The following is a 26,619-nucleotide window of genomic DNA, read 5'->3' on the forward strand; positions in this document are numbered from 1 at the left end:
ATTGCAATCAGCAAATAAAGACTGGCAAAATAGAAGCCTAACCCTAAATTCGCGCTTTTTTGAACTCACGCTGACTGCGGGCACTATTTACTGTATAAACATAATTTATCATTTGTATCATCATGTGTCTTTTTTTACCCTAAAGGTGTCATACTGACATGTTTAATGTCAACAGAACGGGGGCGGGGGGGTGGGGAGGAGGGGAGAAAGAGGGCCTGTCGCTGCACTGGTCAGAATTAAAATTGTATTGCGTAAAAAAAATACAACCACCATTTCTGGAAAAAAAACATTAAAAAGGTCAAGCATGGCGGGACACACCTGTGATGGCTGCTACTGAGCCACCAGGTGGCTTGGACTGGGCAGTTCTAATCTATTCCAATTGGGGGGTCGCACAAAGTTAGGCAGTGATATGGTGAAAATCCAGGAGGGGTCAATCGATCTGAGTAGCTGCTGTATTTATAGCCTGGGCAAGATAGGGAGACCCAGTCAGTGATTGATAGCTAGATAGCTAGATAGATAGAAGATAAATAGATGATAGCTGGATAGAGAGACAGACAGAAAGGAGAGAGAGATAAAAGACAGATAGATGAGAGATAGATAAAACATAGATAAAAGATAGATAGGTAATGGATACATAGATAAAAGATAAATAGATGATTGATGGGTAAAAGATAGATGATAGATAAATAGATAGAAGACTGATAGATAAATAGATGATAGCTGGATAGATAAGAGATAGATGACAGATAAAAGATAGATGGATGGATGGATGGATGGATGGATGCTCGATATAGAGAGAGTGGGGAATCTTTTTTTGCCAAGGGCCATTTGGATATTTCTACCTCTTTCGTGGGCCATACAAAACTGCAGATTGTTCTTTTTCTGAGGGAAACCCACTTAGATTCATTCACCTGGGACGCTGGGAGAGGGCAGGGAAAGAAGAGGAGCTAGGAGGAGATGACTGACGTTAAATGTGGAGTTGACTAAAGAATCCGATGGATCCATCTCGGGCACCTGCTAACGGGGGGCTCGGTGGGTAAAGTGCAGGGTTTGGAATCGGGAAGACTCATCTTCCCGAGTTCCAATACGGCCTCAGAAACTTCCTAGCCCTGAGCAAGTCACTTCACCTGGTTTGCCTCCATTCTGTCATCCGTCAAATGAACTGGAGAAGAAAATGGCAAACCGCTCCACGATCTCGGCCAAGAAAACCCCCAGTGGGGCCACCGAGAGCTGGACACAAGTGAAAAATGACTGAATGCTTAAAGGCACTTCCCCTCGTCCTTCTCAGTGGTCTCTCTTCTAGGGATCCCCCCCCCCAGGCAGTTGGGGTTAAGTGACTTGCCCAGGGTCCCACAGCTGGGAAGTGTTAAGTGTCTGAGATCACTTTTGAACTCAGGTCCTCCTGACTTCAGGGCCAGTGCTCTATCCACTGCGCCCCCTAGTGGCCCCTCTCTTCTAGTTTTACTCCTTTCTTCTTCCCCACAGCAACAGCTTTGGAAACCCAGTCTCCTGGTTGCCCAGGAAGGGAAGTCCAGCTCCCTGTATATCCCAGCTCTCCCTTCCGTGGCCCTCTCCAGCACCCCTTTCCCCATCTGGAAAATACCACAGAGAGTGGCGGAGAAATACCATTTCTTAGTCCCAGCAGGGTCGGAATATCGTTCATCGGAGCCCTGGGCTCACTTTCACCCCACGCCGACTTCCTACCTCTTCCCCACGTGACATCGCTGTTTGCCGAGGGACTGAATAAAGCCCTGATTGCCTGCTGCCAAGGGAACGCCCAAGAGGGAGCGATTGGACCCCGGGGCTCTGGACCCCGGGCTCCCTCGGAGGCCTCCTCGTTCAGGTTAGGAGCTGGGGAGGGAGAGGGCCCGAGTGAATGGCTGGCCATCTTCCTCAGTCACTACTGGGACATCAAGGAGAGGCTCCTTTTTGAACCTCACGCTGGCTACTGTGGCTACTGCGTCAAGAAGGCAGCAAATAAAGGGGGAAGAATTGCCAGGATGTGAAAAGGCATACCTGGAACCCCTCCCTACGGGGCAGCCGGATGGGCCAGTGGATAGAGCCGGGAGGACCTGAATGCAAATCGGGCCTCAGACACTTCGTGCTTTCTAGCTGCCTGATCCTGGACAAGTCACTGAACCCCAATTGCCTTGCCCAAAACAGACAAGAACAGCAAGAGCAGAAGCCCCTCCCCCGGTCCAGAACGGGAGCCCTGGGCCTCCTTAGAGCAGCTGTTGGGCCCGGGGACATCATCCCTCACTTTGAAGATGGTTCTCCGCCACAAGAGACGGCACGATGCCACGCAAAGGATCCTGGACCGGAGGTCAAAGGACCTCAGTGTGACCCCCCCCCACTGATACTTAGTGGCTAACTCACTTCCCCCACTGCCCACACCTGGTTCTTCATCAGTAAAATGAGACATGGAACCAGATGAGCCGAGGGCCTATCTCGCTCTCAATCTGAGGGCCCAGGAGATGCTGCCAAGGTGTGGAAGGCCAAACCGCTGAAGCGGCTCGCAATGGGAACAGCGAGTGCAGAATGGGAACAGCGAGTGCAAAATGGGTTAACCGCAAGCGAACGCTCCCTCCAGCCCCAGGCCTCAGGCCCCCCGGGGCCAGCAATCTGCCCCCCCGTGAGGGACACCGAGTGACCGGCCTTGGCGCCAGCCTGCCCGTGCAGGGGGCCGGCTCGGAGTGCGGGCCTAAAAGGGGCCAGGCAGGACAAGCCCATAGAAAGCTTGGGGAGAGGGGGAGAGGCCTAGAAGCTCCACCCCCTGATGCCCAAGTGGGGGCAGCATCGGGCGGGGAGAAGGACCCCCCCCGCCTGCCAGCTCTGCCCCCCTCGGTGTGGGAGAGCCCCTGGCCGGCCTCCCAAAGCGACGGAATCGGCTTTCGACAGAGGAGATCACTGAGATTCTCAGAGACAAAGCCAGTCGCCCAAAGTCACAGAGCTAAGGAGTGTCCGGAGTGGAGCTCAAACCCGAGTCCCTCGACATCAAGTACAGCATCCTTGGCATCTGGCCATGCCCTCTCCCGTGGACAGATGAAGAAACTGAGGCCGGGAAGGTCGTCCCATACCACAGACGGCGCCCTATGCCACAGCGGTTCCCTTTCGACTAAGACCCACACCATCGTTCCCTCACAAGGACACGGGGAAAGTCCCTCCTGAAGGGCAGAGCAAGACTGCGGTGCCGAGAGGAAAGACCCCTGGCAGTTGTTCCTGGGCCCCCACAGCCGTTCCTGGGCCCCCCCGCAGCCGTTCCTGGGCCCCCCCGCAGCCGTTCCTGAGCCTCCCTGCAGCCGTTCCTGGGCCCCCCCGCAGCCGTTCCTGGGCCCCCCCACAGCTGTTCCTGGGTCTCCTTCCAGTTTACAAAGCACTTTGGAGTCCAGGAGATTGGAGTGAGATAAGAGACGGGAGAGGGGGGAGGGAAAAGGAGGGGAAGAAGAGGAAAGGAAGAAGGAAAGTGAGGTAAGATGAGAGAGGGGGGGAGGGGGACAAGAGTGAAAGAAGGTAAAGGGGGAAGGGGAAGAGACACAGAGAGTGAAGGGCAGAGAATGAGAGGGAAAGAGAGAGAAAGAGCCAGAGGCAGAGAGAGAGCCAGAGTGGAGGAGAGAGAGAGGGAGAAAGCGAGAGAGGCACGGAGGGAGAGGGAGAGAGAGAGAAGAAAGAGAGAGAAAAGAGAGAGAGAAAAGAGAGAGAGAAAAGAGAGAGACAGAAGAGAGAGAGAGAGAAGAGAGAGAGAAAGAGAGAGAGAAGAGAGAGACAGAAAAGACAGAGAAAAAAGAGGGAGAGAGAGAAAGAAAAGAGAGAGAAGAGAGAGAGACAGAAAAGAAAGAGAAAAGAAAGAGAAAGAGAGAAAAAGAGAGAGAGAAAAGAGATACAGAAAAGAGAGGGAGAGAAAAGAGAGAGGGAGGGAGAGAGAATAGGGGAGAGAGGGAAAGAGAGAAGGGGGGAAGGAGGGAGGGAAGGGGACAGAGAGAGAGCTGGGATAGCCATGGGCTGATATGGGAGGGCACTCCAACTGCCCCTTAACACTGTGGGGGGGGGGGGGCGGCCTAGCTCCAGCAGCAGGAGGAAGCCAGTGGTGGAGGAGGAAGCGGCCGGAAGGGTGAGCCACGGCAGCCTCCCTCCCAGGCTCGGCCCTAATGACCCACGAACTGAGTGGAGCGGGCCCCGGTCTGGCCCGACGCACGGCGGGCAGGGCGGTGAGAGGGGTTGCTGGCCATACCAGTGTGTATTCTCCGATGGGCCTTCAGGTGGGAGCTCTTGGTGTAGACCTTGTTGCACCCCGCAAAGTCACACTGGTGAATGCGCCTCTTCTTCAGGTCAGGGGACTCGGTGTGATGTATCGGGACCCCCACAGACCTGGACAAGGGGGAAGAGACTGAGAAACCCAAGCTGGAAAAGGAGCCGCAGCCTTGGGAACCACGCATGGACCCCACCCACCCTTGTGCGCACCCATTGCTTCCCCAGAAAGACCTTAAATGGCAACCGCCCACAGCACGTGTCCCTTCTGCAGCCGAGGGGCAGATACTCACTCTCTCTGCAGCTCCTGAAAGGCCGCAGACACAGACACAGTCTCCCCCACACTGTCTTCACTGTCGCTCTGCACTTCCACGGGAGACATGGAGCTGGGGTCCAGTTTTACTGAGGGAAAAAGAAGAGAGAGTGAGAACCGGCAAGAGCCTCTGCCCCTGTCCCCCCTCTGCCCTTCAGAAAGGGGACGAGAGGCTCAAAGGCATCGGGCCCTAGATGCATCTGCTACCCAGCCGCAGAGAGAAGTGCACGGTCAGAGGTTTGGACGCCATCTGCATATCCTTAGCCACTCTACTCCAGACGCACCCGGGGCAGGCTCGGGGTTGGCACCGCTCCGTCCGATTCCTGACTTCAGGGGCTGCTTTGGAGTGCTCTGCTGGGGCCGAACCCTAATATGCCCCCGTGGCTTCTGCCCATTGGCCAAAGGCCGCCTAATGGCGGCGAGAAGTCCCCGTGTCTTCTGTCCATTGGCCACAGGCCCTCCCAGTGGGGGCGAGAAGTCCCTGTGACTTCTGCACATTAGCCACAGGACTTGCAGTGGGAGGTGAGAAGTCCCCGTGGCTTCTGTCCATTGGCCATAGGACTCCCCGGATGGGGTCAAGAAGTCCCCGTGGCTTCTGTCCATTGGCCATAGGACTCCCCGGATGGGGTCAAGAAGTCCCCGTGGCTTCTGCCCATTGGCCATAGGCCTCCCGATGGGGACAAGAAGTCCCCACGGCTTCTGCCCATTAGACACAGGCATCCCAGTGGGAGGTAAGAAGTCCCCGTGGCTTCTGCCCATTGGCCATAGGCCTCCCCAGATGGGGTTAAGAAGTCCCTGTGGCTTCTGCCCATTGGCCATAGGCCTCCCGATGGAGGTGAGAAGTCCTCATGGCTTCTGCCCATTGGCCATAGGCCTCCCGATGGAGGTGAGAAGTCCTCATGGCTTCTGCCCATTGGCCATAGGCTCCCGATGGAGGTGAGAAGTCCCCGTGGCTTCTGCCCATTGGCCACAGGCCCTCCCAGTGGGGGCGAGAAGTCCCTGTGACTTCTGCACATTAGCCACAGGACTCGCAGTGGAGGTGAGAAGTCCCTCGTGGCTTCTGTCCATTGGCCATAGGACTCCCGGATGGGGTCAAGAAGTCCCCGTGGCTTCTGTCCATTGGCCATAGGACTCCCCAGATGGGGTCAAGAAGTCCCCGTGGCTTCTGCCCATTGGCCATAGGCCTCCTGATGGGGACAAGAAGTCCCCACGGCTTCTGCCCATTAGACACAGGCATCCCAGTGGGAGGTAAGAAGTCCCGTGGCTTCTGCCCATTGGCCATAGGCCTCCCCAGATGGGGTTAAGAAGTCCCTGTGGCTTCTGCCCATTGGCCATAGGCCTCCCGATGGAGGTGAGAAGTCCTCATGGCTTCTGCCCATTGGCCATAGGCCTCCCGATGGAGGTGAGAAGTCCTCATGGCTTCTGCCCATTGGCCATAGGCCTCCCGATGGAGGTGAGAAGTCCTCATGGCTTCTGCCCATTGGCCATAGGCCTCCGATGGAGTTGAGAAGTCCTCATGGCTTCTGCCCATTGGCCATAGGCCTCCCGATGGAGGTGAGAAGTCCTCATGGCTTCTGCCCATTGGCCATAGGCCTCCCGATGGAGTTGAGAAGTCCTCATGGCTTCTGCCCATTGGCCATAGGCCTCCCGATGGAGGTGAGAAGTCCTCATGGCTTCTGCCCATTGGCCACAGGCCCTCCCAGTGGGGGCGAGAAGTCCCTGTGGCTTCTGCTCATTGGCCATAGGCCTCCCGATGGAGGTGAGAAGTCCTCATGGCTTCTGCCCATTGGCCATAGGCCTCCCCAGATGGGGTTAAGAAGTCCCTGTGGCTTCTGCTCATTGGCCATAGGCCTCCGATGGAGGTGAGAAGTCCTCATGGCTTCTGCCCATTGGCCATAGGCCTCCGATAGAGGTGAGAAGTCCTCATGGCTTCTGCCCATTGGCCATAGGCCTCCGATGGAGGTGAGAAGTCCTCATGGCTTCTGCCCATTGGCCATAGGCCTCCCGATGGAGGTGAGAAGTCCTCATGGCTTCTGCCCATTGGCCATAGGCCTCCCGATGGAGGTGAGAAGTCCTCATGGCTTCTGCCCATTGGCCATAGGCCTCCCGATGGGAGAAGTCCTCATGGCTTCTGCCCATTGGCCATAGGCCTCCCGATGGAGTTGAGAAGTCCTCATGGCTTCTGCCCATTGGCCATAGGCCTCCCGATGGAGTTGAGAAGTCCTCATGGCTTCTGCCCATTGGCCATAGGCCTCCCGATGGAGGTGAGAAGTCCTCATGGCTTCTGCCCATTGGCCACAGGCCCTCCCAGTAGGGGCGAGAAGTCCCTGTGACTTCTGCACATTAGCCACAGGACTCGCAGTGGGAGGTGAGAAGTCCCCGTGGCTTCTGTCCATTGGCCATAGGACTCCCAGGATGGGGTCAAGAAGTCCCCGTGGCTTCTGTCCATTGGCCAAAGACTTTCCCGGTTGGGGGTGAGAAGTCCCCATGGCTTCTGCTCATTGGCCAAAGGCTTCCCGATGGGGGTAGAAATATACTCTCTTCTCCAAGCAACTGGCCCAATGACAGAACTAAGACTTGAAGTTTTTGGCCCCTCTCTCATTCTGCCTGGAATATTACCTTCCCAGAATCCCCATGTACATAGCCTAACCAGAACAGATCTCCACACCCAGTTCTGATGCTGTGACCCAAGCTTCCCATGGGCGTCCATGCCCCAGGCAGCAGGGCTCTCTCCCAGGCCACCCCGTGGGCTTTGCCCCAGCTTGGTGGTAACCACCCATGCCAGGTGGGACGAAGGTGGCCTGTGAGCCAAGCTGGCACGGGGAGCCTGGGAAAAGGGAACGGGTAGTGGTGGATGGCCCGGGCAGAGCTGACCAGTGCTGCTTCTGTATGAAAGGAAGGCACATGAAAGGAGAGAAAGCATAGGATTCCAAAGGATGAACAGCAGTAAAAGTAGCAGCCCACGCCTAGCATCCAGAGATGGATTGAGCACCAAAAGTTTCCATTGGACGCTGGATGAGGGTGAGTGAAAAATGCCTGAGGCTGGCTCCCCAGTACCCTAAGGCCGGGCAGTCACCAGCCTCCTAAAGAGGAGCGCCGAACCCTCCTTCTCAAGCCAGGTGGGGATCCAGGCCGCTCTCAGCTAGGAAATGATGGGAGGCTAGAAGTTCCATCCAAAATGGCCACAAGACCCAAGAAGGCAGGCTCTGGGACATAGCTCAGTCACAGAAGTCAGGGGCCAAGGTGGGGGGGGGGGGGCCAGAACGGCCCAAGTGGTGACCTGCTACCTTAGCAGGAGGCCGCGTGGCAAGGAGGCCCTCAAGAGGCAGCAACTACGGGGGTACCCAAATGCCCCAGTGATCGTTACTCTGTATTGTCCCTGGAGCCAAGGTAGCCTCAGGGATTCGGCCTTGAGAAGCTTAATATAAGTTCGTGTACCAAGGGCCAGCCCCGCTCCTTCTGTACCATCCCACGTTCATTGTGAAAACTGACCCAGCGCCACCCTCCCCCCGACTTTACGAGCCAGCCGATGTTCCAAGTCAGCGTTGCCTTTGTCGTCTCTTTCTACCTGGCCAGTGGAGCGGGCGTTGGCTGATTTAGGGCCTTTGGGGGATCCTGCAGTTTGAGATCTCAGCTGGGGCTACATCAACCTTCTGCAGGGGCTCAGGAGCAGAATGGACGGGATGTCGTTTGAAGCCCCCATCATTCTTCATTACCAGCCATTTGCTTCAATAACGCGGGATGAAGTTGCCATTGTATCCCCTGGCCCTTCTGTCTTCAGCCGAGTCTCCTGGATTTGTAGGAAGGCGGACCTTTGCTCTGACTAGACAGTGAGCGATCTGATTGGACACAAGTAAGTGATCGGACACAACCCGCTTCTAACTGAAATAATAATATCTTCATCTACGATAACAAATCTTCTCCCTGGAGCCAAAGGCTACTCCATGCCCTTTGGAAGACACTATTTGGCGCTTGCTGCCGCCGCGCATGTGGATAGCCATTTCTTGATGGAACTGACCGAGATATCTGGGTGGTTGCTCGGCCTCTGGTCTCTCATGATTGTTCTACCTTTCAGCTGCTCTGGAGGTTTAGAGAGAAGTCATCAGAGATGCTTCGTCTTCAGTGACCGTACCAGCGGCGCAAAAGCGCCAAGATCGCCGTGGTGTTCTTTCATCAGGAACCCAGAAATATCAGCTGGCCCGATGAAGGGTTCCCACAGGATGGGCTTTCTTGTGGCCTTGGAGGACAAAGCCTGCTCCACTGTCTCCTCCCAAGAGGGCCGGACTCCCACGCACCGGCAGCTTGCTCGTTCCTTCTGGTTTCGTTTATTGAATGTCGACTAACCAACCAGCAGTTATAAAGCGCCTACTGTGTGCCTGGGCCTGGGCTAGTTGATTCAAGTACATCAAAAGAAACGATATCTACTCCCAAGGAATCTGTGTATTAATGTGTAATGGGAGAGACGCAGATCCAGAAAAGCCTCAGACAGAAGGCAGGGCCTGAGCTGTCTCAAAGCTGGAGGGGGGGAGCCAAAGAGAGCATGGGGTCCCGAAGGTAGGGCCAGAGCCGGCTCGAGGGAAGGCGGGGATTCCATATGGTGGAAGTGAGGAGGGAGGCATCCCAGCTGGGAGGTGCAGCCAGAACAAAGGCACAGATGGGGGGGGGGGGGCGTGCGGGGAACGGGAGTCGGGTTGGCCGATTCACAAAATAACATCCAAGACTGAGGGCATTTGGTCCTTCCAGAAGTACATCATTCCCCTGTGGAGTCCCCCCCCCCCCGCCAAATGTGTCCCCTCTGGCACCACAGCCCCGTGGCCATTCCACCAGAGGGGCGCCCCCAGAGGCAGGGCCGTGGCAGAGTTGGGGGCTGGCTTAGCTTTGCTTCACAGCCCAAGATTTCTCCCGGGGGGGGTGCAACCAACAGGTGAGGTACCACTCTAGACACAATTAGCTCACAGCAGGGCTCCACTGGCAGAGGCGAGGAAGCCGCGAGCCGATGATGCCCTGCCGCAGTTATGGCACGGGGCGAGAATTGTGCTGGATAGTGCAAACACAAGGACAAAGACGACACGGTTGGGGACCTCAAGTGGCCCATGTTCTATGGGGGGGAAACGAGTACCTAGAAAATTCAACACCTGCAAAATCACTTTGGGGGGAAGGAGGGCACTAGATAAATAAAGTTTGAAATAGAAAAAGGGGATAGATCAAGACAGAGCTAGGCAGATAAATGGAGGGATAGATGGATGGAAGAATGGGTAGACAGACAGAAATAGACAAATAGGTGGATAGATATAGACAGAAGGAGAGAGGAAAAAAAGAGAGAGGAAAAGGGGAAATTGGATAGAAGGGAAAGGAAAACAGACAGATGGATAGATAGGTAGATAAATGATAGATATGGTAGATAGATGATGATGGATGGGCAGGGAAATAGAAGATAAATGGGTAGATAGACAGACAGACAGATAGATAGATAAATGGATGTACAGATATGGTAGATATAGATACATAGATAGATACATAGATGGACAGATAGGTAGACAGACAGATAAATGTGTAGACAGATATGGTAAACAGATAGATAGATAGATGGATGGACAGATATGGTAGACAGAGAGATAAATGGGTAGACAGACAGACAGACATTCAGACAGATAGACAGATGTGGTAGTCAGACAGATGGATGGATAGATGGACGGACGGATAGGTAGGTAGACAGACAGATAAATGGGTAGATATGGTAGGCAAACGGATGGATAGAAAGATAGCATAGCTAGATAAATGATAGATGATAGCCAACTAGATGAATGGATACATGATATTGACATAAACAGACAGGTGGATAGATGGATGGAAAGACAGACATGATAGATGGATTGATGGGCAGATAGAGGCCAATCGGCAGAGGGATAGCTGATAGCGAAAGAGACAGGTAGGTACATGGACAGAGGCAGATATAGGCAGATGGACGGATGGCCAGCCGGACGGACGGACAAGAAACGGGACAACAGAAAAGGCCGGCCCCCCCGTCCCTTTGGGTTGGGGGATAGAAGCCAGCAAACGAGCCAGACCCTGCCCACAAGGAGCTTACACCGCACTGGGGAAAGAAGAGGAGCGGGGAAGGCCGGACTGGGGGACCAGAGGGAGGGGAGGCACCCACAAGCCTTTCCCCCCCAAACACTCAGCAGCCCCCAGGAGGCTGCCTTCCTCCCAGACGCCGGGGTCCCATCCTCCCAGACGCCGGGGTCCCATCCTCCCAGACGCCGGGGTCCCATCCTCCCAGAGGGAGTGGGGCAGGAGTGGAAGTAGCGGGTTGGAGGCGGAGGAGGGGGAAAGGAAGCGCTTACCAGAACCGGCATTTTTGCCATCTCCTCCGATCAGCGGGACCGTGATGGCGGCCGGGAGCTGGAGCCACAGTGGTGAAACCAGGGACACCACCAGGGATGGTCTGGGTTCCCCATCGGGGCAGGGTTGACCGAGGAATGGTGGATCAGGGGGGATCCCTGGCCGCTGCTGCCCTGGGTCGAGGCCAGGATGGAGCCGGGAGACAGCACGGCCGGGATGGCCGAGGTGGAGGGGGAGCCCAGCCCGAGGGGACACCGCCCACGGGCGGCTGGACCGAGGGGGCCACCAGCATGGCCGAGGGCAGCAGTGGGCTGGTGTGCGGCGGCGAGGCTTTGGGCTTGTGCAGGGACAGGTCCACCGGCTCGGCCTGGGGCCCGCCATTGGGGCCGGGAGCCCTCGGGAGGCCGCTTGTCTCACTCGCAGCTGGGTGCCCCTGGAGCTGAGCTCCAGAAGCGAGGAAGACGTCATCTTCCCCCTCTCTGTCAATCCCGAGAAGCCTTTCCTGTAGTCTGCAGCAAGGGCCTGTGAGGGGGGGGGGAGCAGGGCCAGGGGGGCAGGGGAGCCCGGGAGCCTGTGCCCAGAGCCCAAGGGGCCGCCGCCCACTTCTCCCAGGACAGAGACCGCCGAGTGCCCCGGGAGCCCCTCGGAGGCGGGCCAGGGCCGTAGAGCCCGACTCCTGGGAGGAAAGCATCGGGGAAGGGCAGGGGACGGGCCACCAGGGGCTGGGTCGGAGAACGGGCTTGATCCTTCCCCCACCAAAGAGAACCAAGGGAAATCAAGTCCTCCCACCCGAGAGCTCCACGGAGGGCTGCCCACCCGCCCCTGGCACCCAGACAGCAGCCTGGGCCCTTTGGGCAAGTCTTGGGGGGAGGGGGCGGGTGGTCAGCTCCCAGGCTTGGGGACCGGAGGCCTGGCCGGGAGCCCCCAGGCAGGATCGGTCGGCAAGGCCCCGAGGAGCCTCCCGGGAAAAAAGAGGAGCCCGGCCCAGCCGACGCCCTGGCACAAAGCCTTGTTCCGACCCCGGGAAGGTGGGAAGGGGGAACCTGCTCAGATCCTCCCCTTGGTGGGGCCAGGGGCACCGGGCCCGGCCCCAGGCCCGGCCCCCGCCCCCCCCAACCCCTTCGATGTGTCTGCCTGTGGGACTCTCCACACTCACTTTCCCTTACAAATTTTTTTTTTTAAAAAAAAAAAAAAAAAAAAAAAAAAAAAAAAAAAAAAAAAAAAAAAAAAAACCCTAAATTTTTCCCCAAAAAAAAAAAAAAAAAAAAAAAAAAAAAAAAAAAAATTTTTTTTTTTTTCCAAAAAAAAAAAAAAAAAAAAAATTTTTTTTTTTCTTTCCCCTCTTTTTAAAAACTCAACACATTTTTCACTTTTTTAATCCTTTAAAAAAATTTTTTAATTTTTAAAAATTTTTTTCAAACCAAAAAAAAAAAATTTAAAACCCCCCTTTACCCCCTTTTTTTTTTTTTCACCCCTCCCCCTTTTTTCTCTTTCCCCCCCCTTTTCCCCCTTTTTTTTTCCTCTTTTTCTTTTTTCTTCTTTCCCCTTTTTTTTTCCCCCTTTTTTTTTTTTTTTTACTTTTTTTTTTTTTTTTTTTTTTTCCCAAAACCCCCCATTTTTCAATTTTTCTTTCCCTCCCCCCTTTTTTTCCCCCCTTTTTTTTTCCTTTCCTTTTTTCCCCTTTCTTTTCCCTCCTTTTTTTCCCCTTAAAATTTTTTCTTTTTCCCCTTTTTTTTCCTTCCCTTTTTCCCCTTTTTTTCAATTTCCCCCCTGGGGGTTTTAGCCTTTTCTTTTTCAAAACCAAAATTTTATTTGTTTCCCTTTTTTTCCAACCTAATTTTCCCCCCCCCCCCCCACCCCCCTTTTCTTTTCCTTTCTTTCCCCTTTTTTTCCTTTTTTTTTTCCCAAAAAAATTTTTTCCCCCTTTTCTTTTTTCCCCTTTCTTTTCTCCTTTTTTTTTGTTTTTTCCCCCTTTTTTTTTTTTCCCTTTTCCCCTTTTTTCCTTTCTTTCCCTTTCCCGGGGCCCCTTTTTTTTTTTTCCCCCAAAAAAATTTTTTTGTCTTTTTTTCCCTTTCCCCCAAAAAAACCCTTTTCCCCCTTTTTTTTTCCCTTCCTTTTCCCCTTTTCCCTTTTCCCCCCCCCCTTTTCTTCCTTCCCCCCCTTTTTTTTTTTTTTTCCCTTTCCTTTTCTTTTCCTCTTTCCTTTTCCCTTTTCCCTTTGGTTCCCCTTTTCTTTTCCCAAAATTTTTTTTTTCCCACCCCAAAAAACCCCCTTTTTTTTTTTCCTCCCCTTTTTCCCCCTTTCCCTTTTCCCTCTTTTTTTTCCCCCCCCAAAAAAGGGGGTTTTTTATTCCTTTTCCCCTTAAACCCCCTTTTTTTTAGCAGCTCCTTTAGCACTTCAGATTTTGCCAAGTACTTGATATGTTATCTCCCCACTAACAACCATGGGAGGGAGAGGCTATTATCATCCCCAATTTACAGACAAGGAAACTGAGGCACAGGGAAGTTGAGCGGTTTGCTGGGAGCCACCCAGCGGAGGAGCATGTGAGGCGAGATCGGCACGTTAGTTTGCGTTCCTAACTGCCGGCCCGGAGCTCTGGCCCCCACGCCGCTTGGCTGTCCGGGGCCCTTCTCCTCTCAGTGCCTCAGTTTCCTCCTGTGCCATATGAGGATACTGGACAAGACGTCGAAGTTCCCTTGTGGCTGCGAATTAACGAAAGAATGGAAGGGTCCGCACTGGGTGCTTATTCCACACAGAGCCCCAGGCCGGACACTGGGGCTGGAGGCGGGAGAGCGGCCGTGGCCCCTTCAGGGAGCAGCTTTTGGAAGGAGCCTCCGGGAGGTGGGCGCTCCCAGAGAGTCGGGCGCACCCTGAGAGTGTGGCCCAGACCTGCTGGCCAAAGGACGGAGCGGGAGTTCCTGTTTAAAACCTTTTGGATAAAAAGCATTTTGCTTTTGTCTGAAATTCATCGCCAAATCGTCCCCGGGCCGGCGAGCAAGCCTCCCCTGTGGAGAACGAACCCTTAGAAGGCAGCCCGTGGGCCGGAGCTGCCGGCAAGTGGACCGCTGCCCCCTGGAGGCCCCCACCCCTTCGGGGGCAGAGAGTTCCATGCTCCCCGGGGCCCATCATGTCCCAGGAGGCCACTTCCTCTCTCACTGCTGCTTTCTCCTCCTCCTCCTTCCCTCACTCTTGCGTCTGGCCCTTCCCCATTCCCAAAGCCGCCCGGTCTCTCGGGGGCATCGGCCCGTGACGTTACGGCCACGGCAACTGGGGTCCCCACGTTCCCGCCGGCTCTTCGCTTCCCCGAAAAGAGCTCCAGTGGCGATCTGGGAAGGGGGCGGTGCTGTGCATGGGGGGGGAGGGGCAGGGGGGGATGCTGTGACCTCTCCTTCCCCTCTCACCTCCTGTAGTGATGGGGATGGGGGGAGGGCACAGCTGCTCCCTCTGCTTTCAACTCCCCTGAGTACCCAGCAATCAGCAGGGTGAGGGACATGGCCGTTTTAGGCCCTCTTTTCTGCAAGGTCAGACCAAGTCACGGTCAAGACATCTTTTTATTATCTCTGAGGGTGGGGGTCCATCGAGTCTCTGCTCGCATATTTACAGTGATGGGGAAGTTACTACGTTACGATCAGATGAGTGTAAATCCTGGGACTCTTGGGAAAGACAGTTTTATTTCTCTTAGCCTCAGTTTTCCCAACTGTAAAGTAGAGCTAACGCCAGCCCCTCCCTCCAAAGGTTGTGGTGAGGATTCAGTGAATTCAGGTCTGACTCTGATGTCACAGCTCCAGCAGAATGACCCAGGATCCTTCCGAGCCGACCCAGTTCTGGGCAGCTCTGTCCGAAAGCTTTTTCTTAATGGGAACCAATGGCAAGGAAAGGAGGCAGGACTGGGCAGGCGGCACCCAACAATGGGAACGGAGTGAGTAAAATGAACCTGAAATGGGCCTGGCGCAGGGGGCGGGGCCAAGATGGCGGAGCAGTGAGAGGCGTGGCAGCTCAACTCCCGGGCACAGCTCCTCCAGACGGCTCTAGAAGCGGCACCAGACTGAGGCCTGTTGGGAAACAAAACCAGAAAAAGTCCCAGTGAGTTCTCTGGGTGGTCCAGGTCAGTGACTGAGAGATGTTCGGTCAGTAAATGTTGGCGGGGAGGGGGCGATGGAAGCACAGCGCACCCAGGGAGAAACAAGGGAAGCCCAGGACTGAGGCTGGCGGTTGCGATGGGGCCACTTCTGGGCCCCAGATCCAAAGGGCATCGAGAAGGGGACCCAGGCCGGGCTGGGGGAAGTAAGTGTCCTGGGCCGGGTTGGGGAAGGCCAGGGTGAGGCTTAGGGACTTGCGCTTAGACGGAGGGAAAGGAGTCCCGTGTCATGATGGGGGAAGATGGCTGGGGGAGGGCGGGGAGCCATGTTGGGTGGCCCTGGCTCGTGTAGCAAGAGAGAGCCCAAAGCCAGCAGCGGCAGCAGTCGCGGGGGGCTCGTATCCCAAGCCCGGAGCAGGGTCTGGCTTTGAGCATCTAGTCCAGCCCAGAGCAAGGGAAGCCCACGGTTCTGCTCTGAACCAGAGGATGGACAGCGGCATCTACTGCTGCTCAAAGCAAGGCCTGGGCCAGGAAAGCTGGGCCCGGGGAGAGCCCCGATTGGCATTGGAGCAAAAGGGTCGGGTGCCTTTGGGAGCGCTGGAAGCTGGCTTTTCCCAGCCTGAGCTGCCTCCTGCGATGCTGGGACTACACGGCACCAGCAGCAAGGAAAGCCCAGGCCTTCCCTGCACGAGTACCCAGAGGCTGGCTCCCACAGCCTCCGACAAGAAGCTGAGAGAAAGAAAAAAACGAGGCACACCTAGAGAAGGCTGTGAAAACTGGAGCCAGGAGCAAAGCCTTAAAGTGCATGGCTCAGGCACAAAGTCCCATGGGAATCCTAGGACATCCGCAGGAAGCCCCCCAAAGCCTCTTTAATCTCTCTAAAAATGAATTCCGATGCATTGTTGGTGGAGTTGTGAACACATCCAGCCATTCCGGAGAGCAATCTGGAACTATGCCCCAAAAGTTATCACACTGTGCATCCCCTTTGATCCAGCAGTGTTTCTACTGGGCTCTTTGGGGTACCAAAGAGATACTAAAGAAGGAAAACGGCCCTGTATGTGCCAAAATGTCTGTGGCAGCCCTGTTTGTAGTGGCCAGAAACTGGAAATTGAATGGATGCTTATCAGCTGGAGAATGGTTGGGTAAATTGTGGTATATGAGTGTTATGGAATATTATTGCTCTGTAAGAAGTGACCAGCAGGAGGATTTCAGAGAGGCCTGGAGAGACTCACATGAACTGATGCTGAGGGAAACGAGCAGGACCAGGAGATCATTATATACATCAGCAATGATACTGTATGATGATCAATTCGGCTGGACGTGGCCATCTTGAGCAATGTGATGAACCAAATCAGTTCCAATGGAGCAGGAACGAACTGAACCAGTGACACCCAGGGAAAGAATTCTGGGAGATGACTAGGAACCACTACATAGAATGTAGATTGGGAAATCCCTCTATGTTTGTCCCCCTGCATTTTGGATTTCCTTTGCAGGCTAATGGTACAATATTTCCGAGTCCGATTCTTTTTGTGCAGCAAAATAGCGGTTTGGTCATGTAGACTTATAGTATAGCTAATACTTTAATATATTTAACATCTACTGGTCATCCTGCCATCTGGGAGAGGGGGTGGGGGGAAGGAGGGGAAAAATTGGAACAAAAGGTTTGCCAATTGTCAATGCTGTAAAATTGCCCATGCATAGAACTTATAAATTAAAAAGCTGTTAAAATTTAAAAAAATAAGGAAGAGAAAGGGACCTGTATGTGCACGAATGTTTGTGGCAGCCCTCTTTGTAATGGCTAGAACCTGGAAACTGAGTGGCTGCCCCTCAGCTGGAGAATGGCTGAAGAAATTGTGGTATATGAATGTTCTGGAATATGATTGTTCTGTAAGAAATGACCAGCAAGATGTTTGCAGAAAGGCCTGGAGAGACTGACACGAACTGATGGTGTGTTGGAATCCTAGTGTCAACTCAACTTGAAACAAGGTGAAAACTCAAGGGTGATGTCAGAATCCTGGGGTCAACTATGGTGAGTGAAACGAGCAGAACCAGAAGATCATTATATACGTCAACAATACTACATGAGGATGGATTCTGATGGAAGTGGATCTCTTCAACAAAGAGAAGATCTAACTCAGTTTCAATTGATCAAGGATGGACAGAAGCAGCTACACCCAAAGAAAGCACACTGGGAAATAAATGTGGACTGTTTGCATTTTGGTTTTTCTTCCCGGGTTATTTTTACCTTCCGAATCCAATTCTCCCTGAGCAACAAGAGAACTGTTGGGTCCTGCACACATAGATTGTATCTAGGCTATACTGCGACATATTTAACATGTCTAGGACTGCTTGCCATCTGGGGGAGGGGGTGGAGGGAGGGAGGGGAAAAATCGGAACAGAAGTGAGTGCAAGGGATAATGTCGTAAAAAAATTACCCTGGCATAGGTTCTGTCAATAAAAAGTTATAATTATAAAAAAAGGAATTCCGAGCACTAGAGGAAAATAAGGAACAAGAAATGGGAACGGAGCAGAAGGAGGATCCACAGGGTGGTCCAAGAGGTAAAATCCTCTTCAGGTGGCAAACGTTCCCAAAATGGGAACGGAGTAAACAGGATCGAACGAGTTCGTGAGACAGCAAGAAATATTATTTTTTTTCTTTTTCTTTTTTTTTATTTAATAGCCTTTTATTTACAGGTTATATGCATGGGTAACTTTACAGCATTAACAATTGCCAAACCTCTTGTTCCAATTTTTCACCCCTTACCCCCACCCCCTCCCCCAGATGGCAGGGTGACCAGTAGATGTTAAATATATTAAAACATAAATTAGAGACACAATAAGTCTACATGACCAAACCGTTATTTCAGCAAGACATATTAAAAGAAAATCAGAAGATTGAAGAAAATTGCAGAAAAAGCCAGGTTTCTCCAGAAAAACGGCCAACCTGGAAACGCGCTAAAGGGAAGAAGTCAAAATTTCCCCAGAAAAATCTGTTTCTAAACAGAATAAGAAAAAGAGGCAGGACTTGGGAGCTTTGAGAGAGGAAGGGGGTGCACTGGGGGAAAAGGAAGGGGGGAATTACCTCACAAAGTCATCCTGATTTCTCAGTGATGAGTTCCTGCCTGGACCTGGACTGAGTCTAAACCCCCTGGGGACACCTGGTAGCTCTCTTCCTCCATTCTCATTCCTAGAATTGGGATTTATGAAGATTTTAAAAGGGGATGCCTGTTAAATGTGCCTTAGACCCTTCATCTTCTCAGGGACCTTAAAAATCTTCTTCTCAAATCCCCACGTGTCTAAAGATACCCCAAAACCAGAGAGGCCCTGAAAGGTTTTGGCTGTGGTCCCACCCCTTCACTGGTTCTGTGGGCCCCACCCCTACTGGTTCTGGCTGCCGCTTTGTTTTTCCCTTGGATGGGGGACCACAGCCAGATGGTCTTTCCATGGGCAGGTTTAGTCAAGTTAAGAATAGTACCTGCCCCATTGGCCCTGGTGCCCGGTTAGCCAGGCCCTGAGGACCATGACCAGTCTCCCACCCATGGGGATGTTCTGCCTCATGGTCAATTGTGTTGGGTTTCCGTACCTTTCACAGGAAGGAAGGAAGGAAGGAAAGAGAGGAAGGGAGGGAGGGAGGAAGGGAGGGAGGAAGGGAGGGAGGAAGGGAGGAAGGGAGGAAGGGAGGAAGGGAGGAAGGGAGGAAGGGAGGAGGGAGGGAGGAAGGGAGGAAGGGAGGAAGGGAGGAAGGGAGGAAGGGAGGAAGGAGGAAGGAGGAAGGAGGAAGGGAGGAAGGGAGGAAAGGGGGAGGAAGGGAGGAAGGGAGGAAGGGAGGAAGGGAGGGAGGGAGGGAGGAAGGAGGGAGGGAGGACGAGGGCCAGGGGTTCCAAATAGCTCGACCCTTGGTCATGATCGAGAACAAACACGGGCATCTTGGTGATATTCTTTGGAGCTACTTGCTCCAAACTCAGGAATCCAAACCCAAAACAGACACTATCAAGCACTTCTAGAGAACCATTCGCCTCCGTCCTCCCTGTGCCCTCTGAGTGCCCAGCAACAGTGGCCACCCTCCACACAGAGCTCCTGTCCCTAAATAGAAAAGCTTCTCCCTTCTTGGTCCCATCTGCCCCAAAGCCCCCTACCTGGGCAGGCCCACCCGTGAGCAGGAACCCCGTCCCCTGCGGTCCAGCCTGCCAGTTCTCTGCCCCGGCACCCCTGGTGCCAGGGGCTCCAGTGCCCCACTGTCAAGTCAGAAGGCTGGCCACAATTGGGCCTGGCTGTTTTGCCATGTTGAGGCCGGCTCTACTTTGCCTGAGTATCTCCTGTCTGCTTCTCTCAGCCTTTGGAGCTAATTTCCTCCTTCAGCTTCCTTCCTCTCCTCTGGGAATGACCGGCTTTCCCCCGACTCCCTCTTCAGGTCATTTTGGTCTATACCACCACCCTACCCACGTGAGCACAGCCATGGGAGGCCCTGGTGTTTCTCTTCCCAGAGAATGTGGTCAGTGAGTTCCCTGCCTCCGTCCCAGGTCGGGATGAACATGCCAAGGACATGATTGGGAACTAGGACTCACAGGTGTGCAGGCAGCGAGTCACCTTGCTATTGGCCCCAGTGGGATGCGCCCAAACAGGGAACCATGGGAAACACTAATAGAAGAGCCCAGGCCCAACGTCATTCCTCATAAGACTCGTCTGGTTATTTGTAGTAGGGAAGAGGGGAATGATGGGAGCTCCTCAAAATGCTCGAGCTAAGGCCCCTGCCCAGGACTGGGCCTACCTCACACCCAGAGGCCCAAGGGCGAGACCACAGGGCCCACGCAACTTCAAGATGATTCTCTAACTAGAGAGACCGTGTTCTATGTCCCATGAAAGAGTCCCATGTAAGGAGCTATGGAGGAAGGGAGGAGGTCTGAGCCCAACCCACCCAGCCCCATCCATCTACAGCCTCACACACCCCTCGGGGCCTTCTTCCCCCCTCCCCCCCCCCACGCCAGCTCACTTCTGGGCCTTAGTTCCTCTCCTAAGATGGGGGAGAAAAGGAGCATTCATGTGGGCCCTGGAGCTCTCCAAGGTTGAGGCCCTGTTGTGACAGAAAGGAGTTCTAAGTGGGGCCTCCTTCACGGGAGCCAAGCCACGGCAGCCAGGCCATGGGAGCCAAGCCACGGCAGCCAAGCCACGGCAGCTAAGCCACGGCAGCTAAGCCACGGCAGCCAAGCACTGGGAACCGCCGGAGCAAGAATGGCTGTTTCTGTAGGTTCTTCCGGGGCTGGGTCTTGGGGCTCAGGCCTTTGTTACAAACCTTTCTGGAGGCTTCGGGGGCTCCTCACTTGGAGGACAACTCCACCCTGTAAGCCTAGGCCTGTGTTTTGGAGGGAGCCCGAAAACTAGGGCCCCCGAAACAAGACAAAGCCCCCCCCCCCGCTTCCCTCCCCGGCCACGCAAGGATCTGGCTCGGGGTTGGAGAATGGACTGGAGGGACAGAGGGAGAGGAAAACCTGAGAACAAAAAAGGGAAAAACCTCCCCCACAGCCCAGTGGGTGGAAAGGGCCCGGGGGTTGCCATGGCAATGAGATAAAGCCCAGGCATCTCCCCAAATGAGAGGGGAGAGTAACCTTTGCACACGGTCCCTACTCCAGTGTTGCAAAGGGTAAAGGGATACGTTCCCTACCTACTCTTTCACACACAAAATGCACTTCCTTTTCAAGCCCCTCATCCAATGGGTTTCTGGCAACCCCTCCCCCTGCCCTGTGATTGTGGAGGCTCATGTCACCCTGGATTCCTCAGTCTCCCTCCCACAAGCCCTCCCCGTATCTAAGCTGTTGCCAAGGCCCAGCGCTTCCACCTTCCCAGCATCTCTGGGATCCGCCCCCTTCCCCCTCGGACACCGCTAGCCCCTCGAGCGGGCCCTCCCTCACCACCTCCTGCCAGGGCTATTACAATAGCCTGCTGGGAAGGGAGGGGTCTGCCTGCTTCAGGTCTCGCCCTGCTCCAGCCAGCCACCAAAGAGGCTTTCCCCAAAGCACAGACACAATCATATCATCTCACACACATGCACACACACACACACACACCACACACACACCACGCACACATACATACATACACACACACACCCCACATGCACACTCTGTGTTCTCCCATAAATCCCTTTACTTCCGGGAACAAATACAAAGTGCTCTGTCTGGCATTCATGGCCCCTGACAATTCACTTCATAAAAGCCTGTTGAATGAATGATGAATGAGTAAATGAGGGAGGGAGGGAGGGAGGGAAGGAAGAAAGGAAGGAAGGAAGGGAGGGAAGGAAAAAGGGAGAGAGGGAGGAAAGGGAAGGAGGGAAAGATGGAGGAAGAAAGAAAATAAGAGGGAGGGAGGAAGGAAGGAAAGGAGGGAGGGAGGAAGGAAACCCAGCATGGACCAACAGCTTAAAGTCATACAGATCTTGCAAGAAAAGAAATGGTGGCGAGCGGCCCAAATGTGGCCCTCATCTAAAGCCAGTTCCCCCTGAGGCAGAGGCAGAGACAAGGGGCAATGAGGAGCCCAGCCCTCGAGGTCCAGGAGCCCCCCCCCCCCCCCCCCCCCCCAGAAGCTCATTTCATTGGGGCTGAGAAGGACCAGCCCCATTTCCTGCAGGTAAGACGCTCGCAGGGTGACCCCCACACAACTAAGGTGAGTCCACTCCTAAGCCGAGAACCTCCCGGCCTCGGGCTCCGGCCCATTTGTCACACTGGGCCTCCGGGACCGGCCGCCACCGGCCCCCACCAGGATCCCTGCCAGACACAGACTGACTTGGCTTTCAAATACACTTCTGGAAGCTCAGCCGTATCTTTGTTTTGTCAAAAATCCCCCCATTGCCTTTGAGCCTGCTCGGCCACAGGCCTGAAAGACCCTCTGTTGGGGCAAAGCCCCGGCCACACAGAGCCTCCGCAGCCAATCCGAGCCTCCGCAGCCAATCCGAGCCTCCACAGCCAATCCCCTCACTTTATGGAAGGGAAACAGGCACCCAGGAAAGTAAGAGGCTTAGCAAAGGTCTGTGGGAGCCTGGACTCCTGGCTCCCTTTTCTCACCCTGTATCCAAATGGTTGCCCCAACCTTACATTTCCACTTGACCTCGCATTTCCACTTAACGTCTTTCTGCTCTTCTCTGTTCCCGCCCCCAGCCTGGCCCACGCCCTCAGCCCCTGCCGCCTGGTCCAGAGCAGTAGCTGCTGGTGGGGGCGGGAGCTGGGCTCCATCCTCCTTCTGATCCAAGCCATCGTCCATTCTCTCACAGACTTTCCTTAAACACAGACCCATCAAACACAGACCCGACAAACACAGTCTTTCCCCTCCTGGAGATCACATACAGAATGCTCCACTTGGCATTCGAGGCCAAAGGACAGAAGTAGGATTGAAAACTGCGTCTCCGACACTAAAGCCGGGAGCCTTTCAGCGAGGCGTCCAACAGTCGCCATGTGGGCTCACGGGCCGGCCCGGGCGTATCCCGGGGAACCTGCTGGTGCCGGCCCCCGACTGGCCTTCACTTCTTCCCAGAAATGCCGGGCTCCGCCGCTGCCGAGGCCCCTGGCCGCCGGGCGGCCTAGACTGAAACTCAGGCCCCCAGCCTCCATCTGGGCCGCATGGAGTCACTGGAGACAGAAAATCAGCCCATTCCTTGTCTACAAAACAGTTTAGGAAAATGAATTTTGGGGGGCCGCAGAGAAAGACTCATTGCAGCCCAGCAGTAGCAATACACCCCAACCCTCCCGCCGGCTAAGGTGCTAGGGAAAGAGCATGCTGGGAAAGAGCATGCTGGGAAAGAGCATGCTGGGAAAGCCTGAGACTTTCATTCACCTGGAGGTGACTGTTATTTGACAGATAAGGAAACTGAGGTTTAAAGAAGCTAACGAGGACCCACGGTACGAATCGGGCCCAGATCTTCCAGACTCCGGCATCTCTGCCCACAAGAGCTCACTGCCTTCCCTCACTCTTCTCTCATTGCTGGGACGTGTCCAAGTTCAGATCTGAATTCACTTTTCTGGCCTCCTTACCCAGAAGAGCCCCAGCACTGCCGCTTTTTAGTCTTTAAGTGTTTAGCTCTCCGCTTTATAAAGGAAACTGAGGGCAACCCCTCAGATTCCCTTTCCCAGGAAGCCTTTAGCTCCCCACCTACAGATATAAAGCCAGACTTGCCATGCCAAGCCACCAGAGGGTGCCACAGTTCAAATCAGGACTCAAATACTGACTAGCTGGGAGACCCTAGCCACGTCACTTAACTCTATGTACCCCAGTTTCCACAACTATAAAATGGGGCTGATTTTCATTTCTCTCACATCACAGGTAGCTGTGAGGCTCAAATGGAAACATATTTGCAAATAGCACTGAGCCTGGCACACGCGGTGCTTAAGAAAAGCTGTTCCCTCCTTTCGGCCTCTGCCATGTAATGGTTCTAGGTTCTAAATGCTCCTGTAGCCTGAGAAGGATAAACTCTGGGACTGCCAAAGGTCACTCTACGAAGGGGCCAGACAGAGAAAAATTCAAGTCATTGCTGTTCCCGAAAGGTGATCTTCACCAATGCCCCACTAGACAGGTCTCAAAAGGCAGGATTAGCCCCATTTTACAGGTAAGGAAACTGAGGCTCCTAGAAGCAAACCCTGTCCACAGTTTCACAGCTACTAAAGAGCAGAAGTGGCATTTGACCCTGAAGCCAGATTTTTTCCCAAACTCCTCTCTGCCTCCTCTTAGGCTTTGGACAGAGCCGATCAATCCCACCCCCTGAGGCTGCCGACGCCCAGAGCCCAGTCAGAAGGGTTGGGTTCTGATTCTGCCCCTCCCACGATTTGCTTGAACTTGAGACACTCCTGCTACTGGTGAATGCAGCCTTCTATCAGAGTCCAGTGGCTATCTGCTTATTGGTTCAGTCATTTTTTACTGCTAACTCTCTGTGACCCCATTTTCCTGGCAGAGATACTGGAGTGGTTTGCCATTTCCTTCTCCGGTTCATTGTACAGATGAGGAAACTGAGGCAAACAGTGACTAGCCCAGGGTCACACAGCCAGTTAAGTGGATGAAACCAGATTTGAACTCGTCTTGCTGACTGAAGGCCCAGCACTCTATTCGCTGCAGCCCCTCCCCCCCAGCTGCCCACCACTAGGGTGTAATGCCTTTATTTCCATCCTTCTCAACCCCCTCCCAGTGGGAATTAGTCAGCTCTTCCCTCTGAGCCAAACCAAGCGATTCTGACGGGCAGCATGGCTTAGTAGATTGGGACCAGAGAGTCCAAATGGAAGCTCAGCTCCTTAGCACCTACGTGATTCTAGTCAAGACATTTGAGCTCCCCGAGCCTCAGTTTCCCCCAGCTGTACAACAGGAGCTGTAAGAGACGAGCCAAAGGCTTCCCAGCTTCAGCACGCTACAATCCCCTTCCAAAATTCTGCTTGCAAGCTGAGTGGAACGCAGAAGGCCCAGGACCAGACCCACCGGGTCTCTCGGCTGGCCCAGCAAAGTTCGCCAAGCCCTAAAACCGAACCGTTGTCCCCTCCCCAAATGCAAGTGAGCAGCAGGAAAGCCGGCCTCCCGCCCTTCACTTCCACATTCCCGAAACCGGGGCTTGATCCTTAAAGAAAAAGTTCACCAACATGAAGTGTAACAGAGGAAGCTACTTGCTCTGATGTCATTCATGGGGCCACTCAAACCTGCTCCCTGAGAGCTCAGACCCGCTCCCTCGGCTCCCCGGGGGCTCAGACCCGCTCCCTCCCAGGGTGTACCTTTACAGCCAAAGGTCTGACCCGCCCCCAGGCTCTCCACAGCCAGCCAGGGCCCAGCTTTTCACCTGTCGCACTGTTGACAAGTCCCAATGACTGCTGTCCCCTCTCCACATCCTCGTCAATAGAGCTCTCCTTTGCTTTAAGTAAGAGCGATCAAGCAAAAGAAAACACTTGGCCGAGTCCAAAAATGGCCATCCCTATAATATCATCTCATCGCTGTCTCCGGAGAGGTGGGAAACATGCTTCATCAGCCCTCTTTGCAGCTCCTCGGCAGAACCAAAGGTATAGATCAGGGGGCTTCAAACTACAGCCGCGGGCCAGATGCGGCAGCTGAGGACGTTTATCCCCCTCCCCCAGGGCTAGGAAGTTTCTTTATTTAAAGGCCTACAAAACAAAGTTTGTGTTTTTCCTATAGTCCGGCCCTCCGACAGTCTGAGGGACAGTGAATTGGCCCCTATTTAAAAAGTTTGAGGACCCCTGGTATAGAGCATGTGAGCCTCTGCCCCGTCTGTTGTCCGTTTACTATAAGAAAGCATTCAGTGCTCCAAAACAATAATCAACATGCTTTGAGACCGATTAAAAAATTAGACAAGTCAATCAGAAGCAAAGGAACACCATAACCTAAGGCCTGATAAGCCCGAGAACATAAATGACTTGGGCAAGAACTCCCCGTTGGAAAAAAAATTGCCAGGAAACAAGGAAAAGCAGTTTGAGCGAGGGGAAAAGGATAAACCATCCTCCTCTACCATATACTACAGTAAGTTCCAAGGGATGTTCAAAGGCCGCATCACTTCTAAAAATCGGAGGAGATGGAAGAATTCTTCCCAGTTACGGAGAGGAGAGACTCCTTAGCCAAATGAGGGACAAAGGGCATTACAAAAGGTAAAGTAGATCATTTCAACTGCAGGAAGTTGCCAAGTTTTTCAGCCACTCAGATAAGGAGAAATGAATTGGGGGGTGGGGGGGAAATAGCTCTGATGCAAAGATCACTCGGAGAAGGTTGTGATAGCCAAGATCCAGAGGGAGTGAACACAATTCTAGAGATGGAGCTGATCTCCAAGGATGAAAAGCGGAAGATGGGGGAAGAAACAGCTCTGGAGAAGAATCGCAAACTCGCCCCACAACATGAAAATGCGCTCCAAATCACGAAGGAAAAACTCAGCATGAACAACCCAGAGCTCTCATCTCACAGCCTGCAAACCGGACCAGGCCACAAAGTGGGGAAGAGTCCGTATTGGAGGTGACAGAGTGGGGAATAGTCTGTGTTGGAGGTGATGAAGTGGGAAATAGTCTGTGTTGGAGGTGATGAAGCTGGAAATAGTCCATGTTGGAGGTGACAGAGTGGGAAATAATCCATGTTGGAGGTGACAGAGTGGGAAATAGTTGTGTTGGAGGTGACAGAGTGGGAAATAATCCATGTTGGAGGTGACAGAGTGGGAAATAGTTGTGTTGGAGGTGACAGAGTGGGAAATAATCGGTGTTGGAGGTGACAGAGTGGGAAATAGTTGTGTTGGAGGTGACAGAGTGGGAAATAGTCCGTGTTGGAAGTGACAAAGTGGGAAATAGTCTGTGTTGGAGGTGACAGAGTGGGAAATAGTTGTGTTGGAGGTGACAAAGTGGGGAAGAGTCCGTATTGGAGGTGACAGAGTGGGGAATAGTCTGTGTTGGAAGTGACAAAGTGGGGAATAGTCTGTGTTGGAGGTGATGAAGCTGGAAATAGTCCATGTTGGAGGTGACAGAGTGGGAAATAATCCGTGTTGGAGGTGACAGAGTGGGAAATAGTTGTGTTGGAGGTGACAGAGTGGGAAATAGTCCGTGTTGGAAGTGACAAAGTGGGAAATAGTCTGTGTTGGAGGTGATGAAGTCAGGAATAGTCCATGTTGGAGGTGACAGAGTGGGAAATAGTC

The 26,619-nt window shown here is 53.6% G+C and overlaps 1 protein-coding gene across 1 annotated transcript in view; it reads right to left on the reverse strand.

The window, feature by feature from the left end:
* The window catches only part of LOC100935085 (Krueppel-like factor 8), a 55,646-nt gene that overhangs the window by 7,486 nt on the left and 21,541 nt on the right, over positions 1-26,619 (reverse strand). Inside the window, 8 exon segments of the mRNA XM_031945092.1 lie at positions 4,229-4,365; positions 4,539-4,647; positions 10,903-10,958; positions 10,960-11,043; positions 11,045-11,147; positions 11,150-11,285; positions 11,318-11,422; positions 14,835-14,952. Coding sequence (XP_031800952.1) covers positions 4,229-4,365; positions 4,539-4,647; positions 10,903-10,958; positions 10,960-11,043; positions 11,045-11,147; positions 11,150-11,285; positions 11,318-11,422; positions 14,835-14,952 — 848 coding nt within the window.

This window comes from Sarcophilus harrisii, chromosome X (genome assembly GCF_902635505.1).
Source record: "Sarcophilus harrisii chromosome X, mSarHar1.11, whole genome shotgun sequence".
In the NCBI taxonomy this organism is placed as follows: Eukaryota; Metazoa; Chordata; class Mammalia; order Dasyuromorphia; family Dasyuridae; genus Sarcophilus; species Sarcophilus harrisii.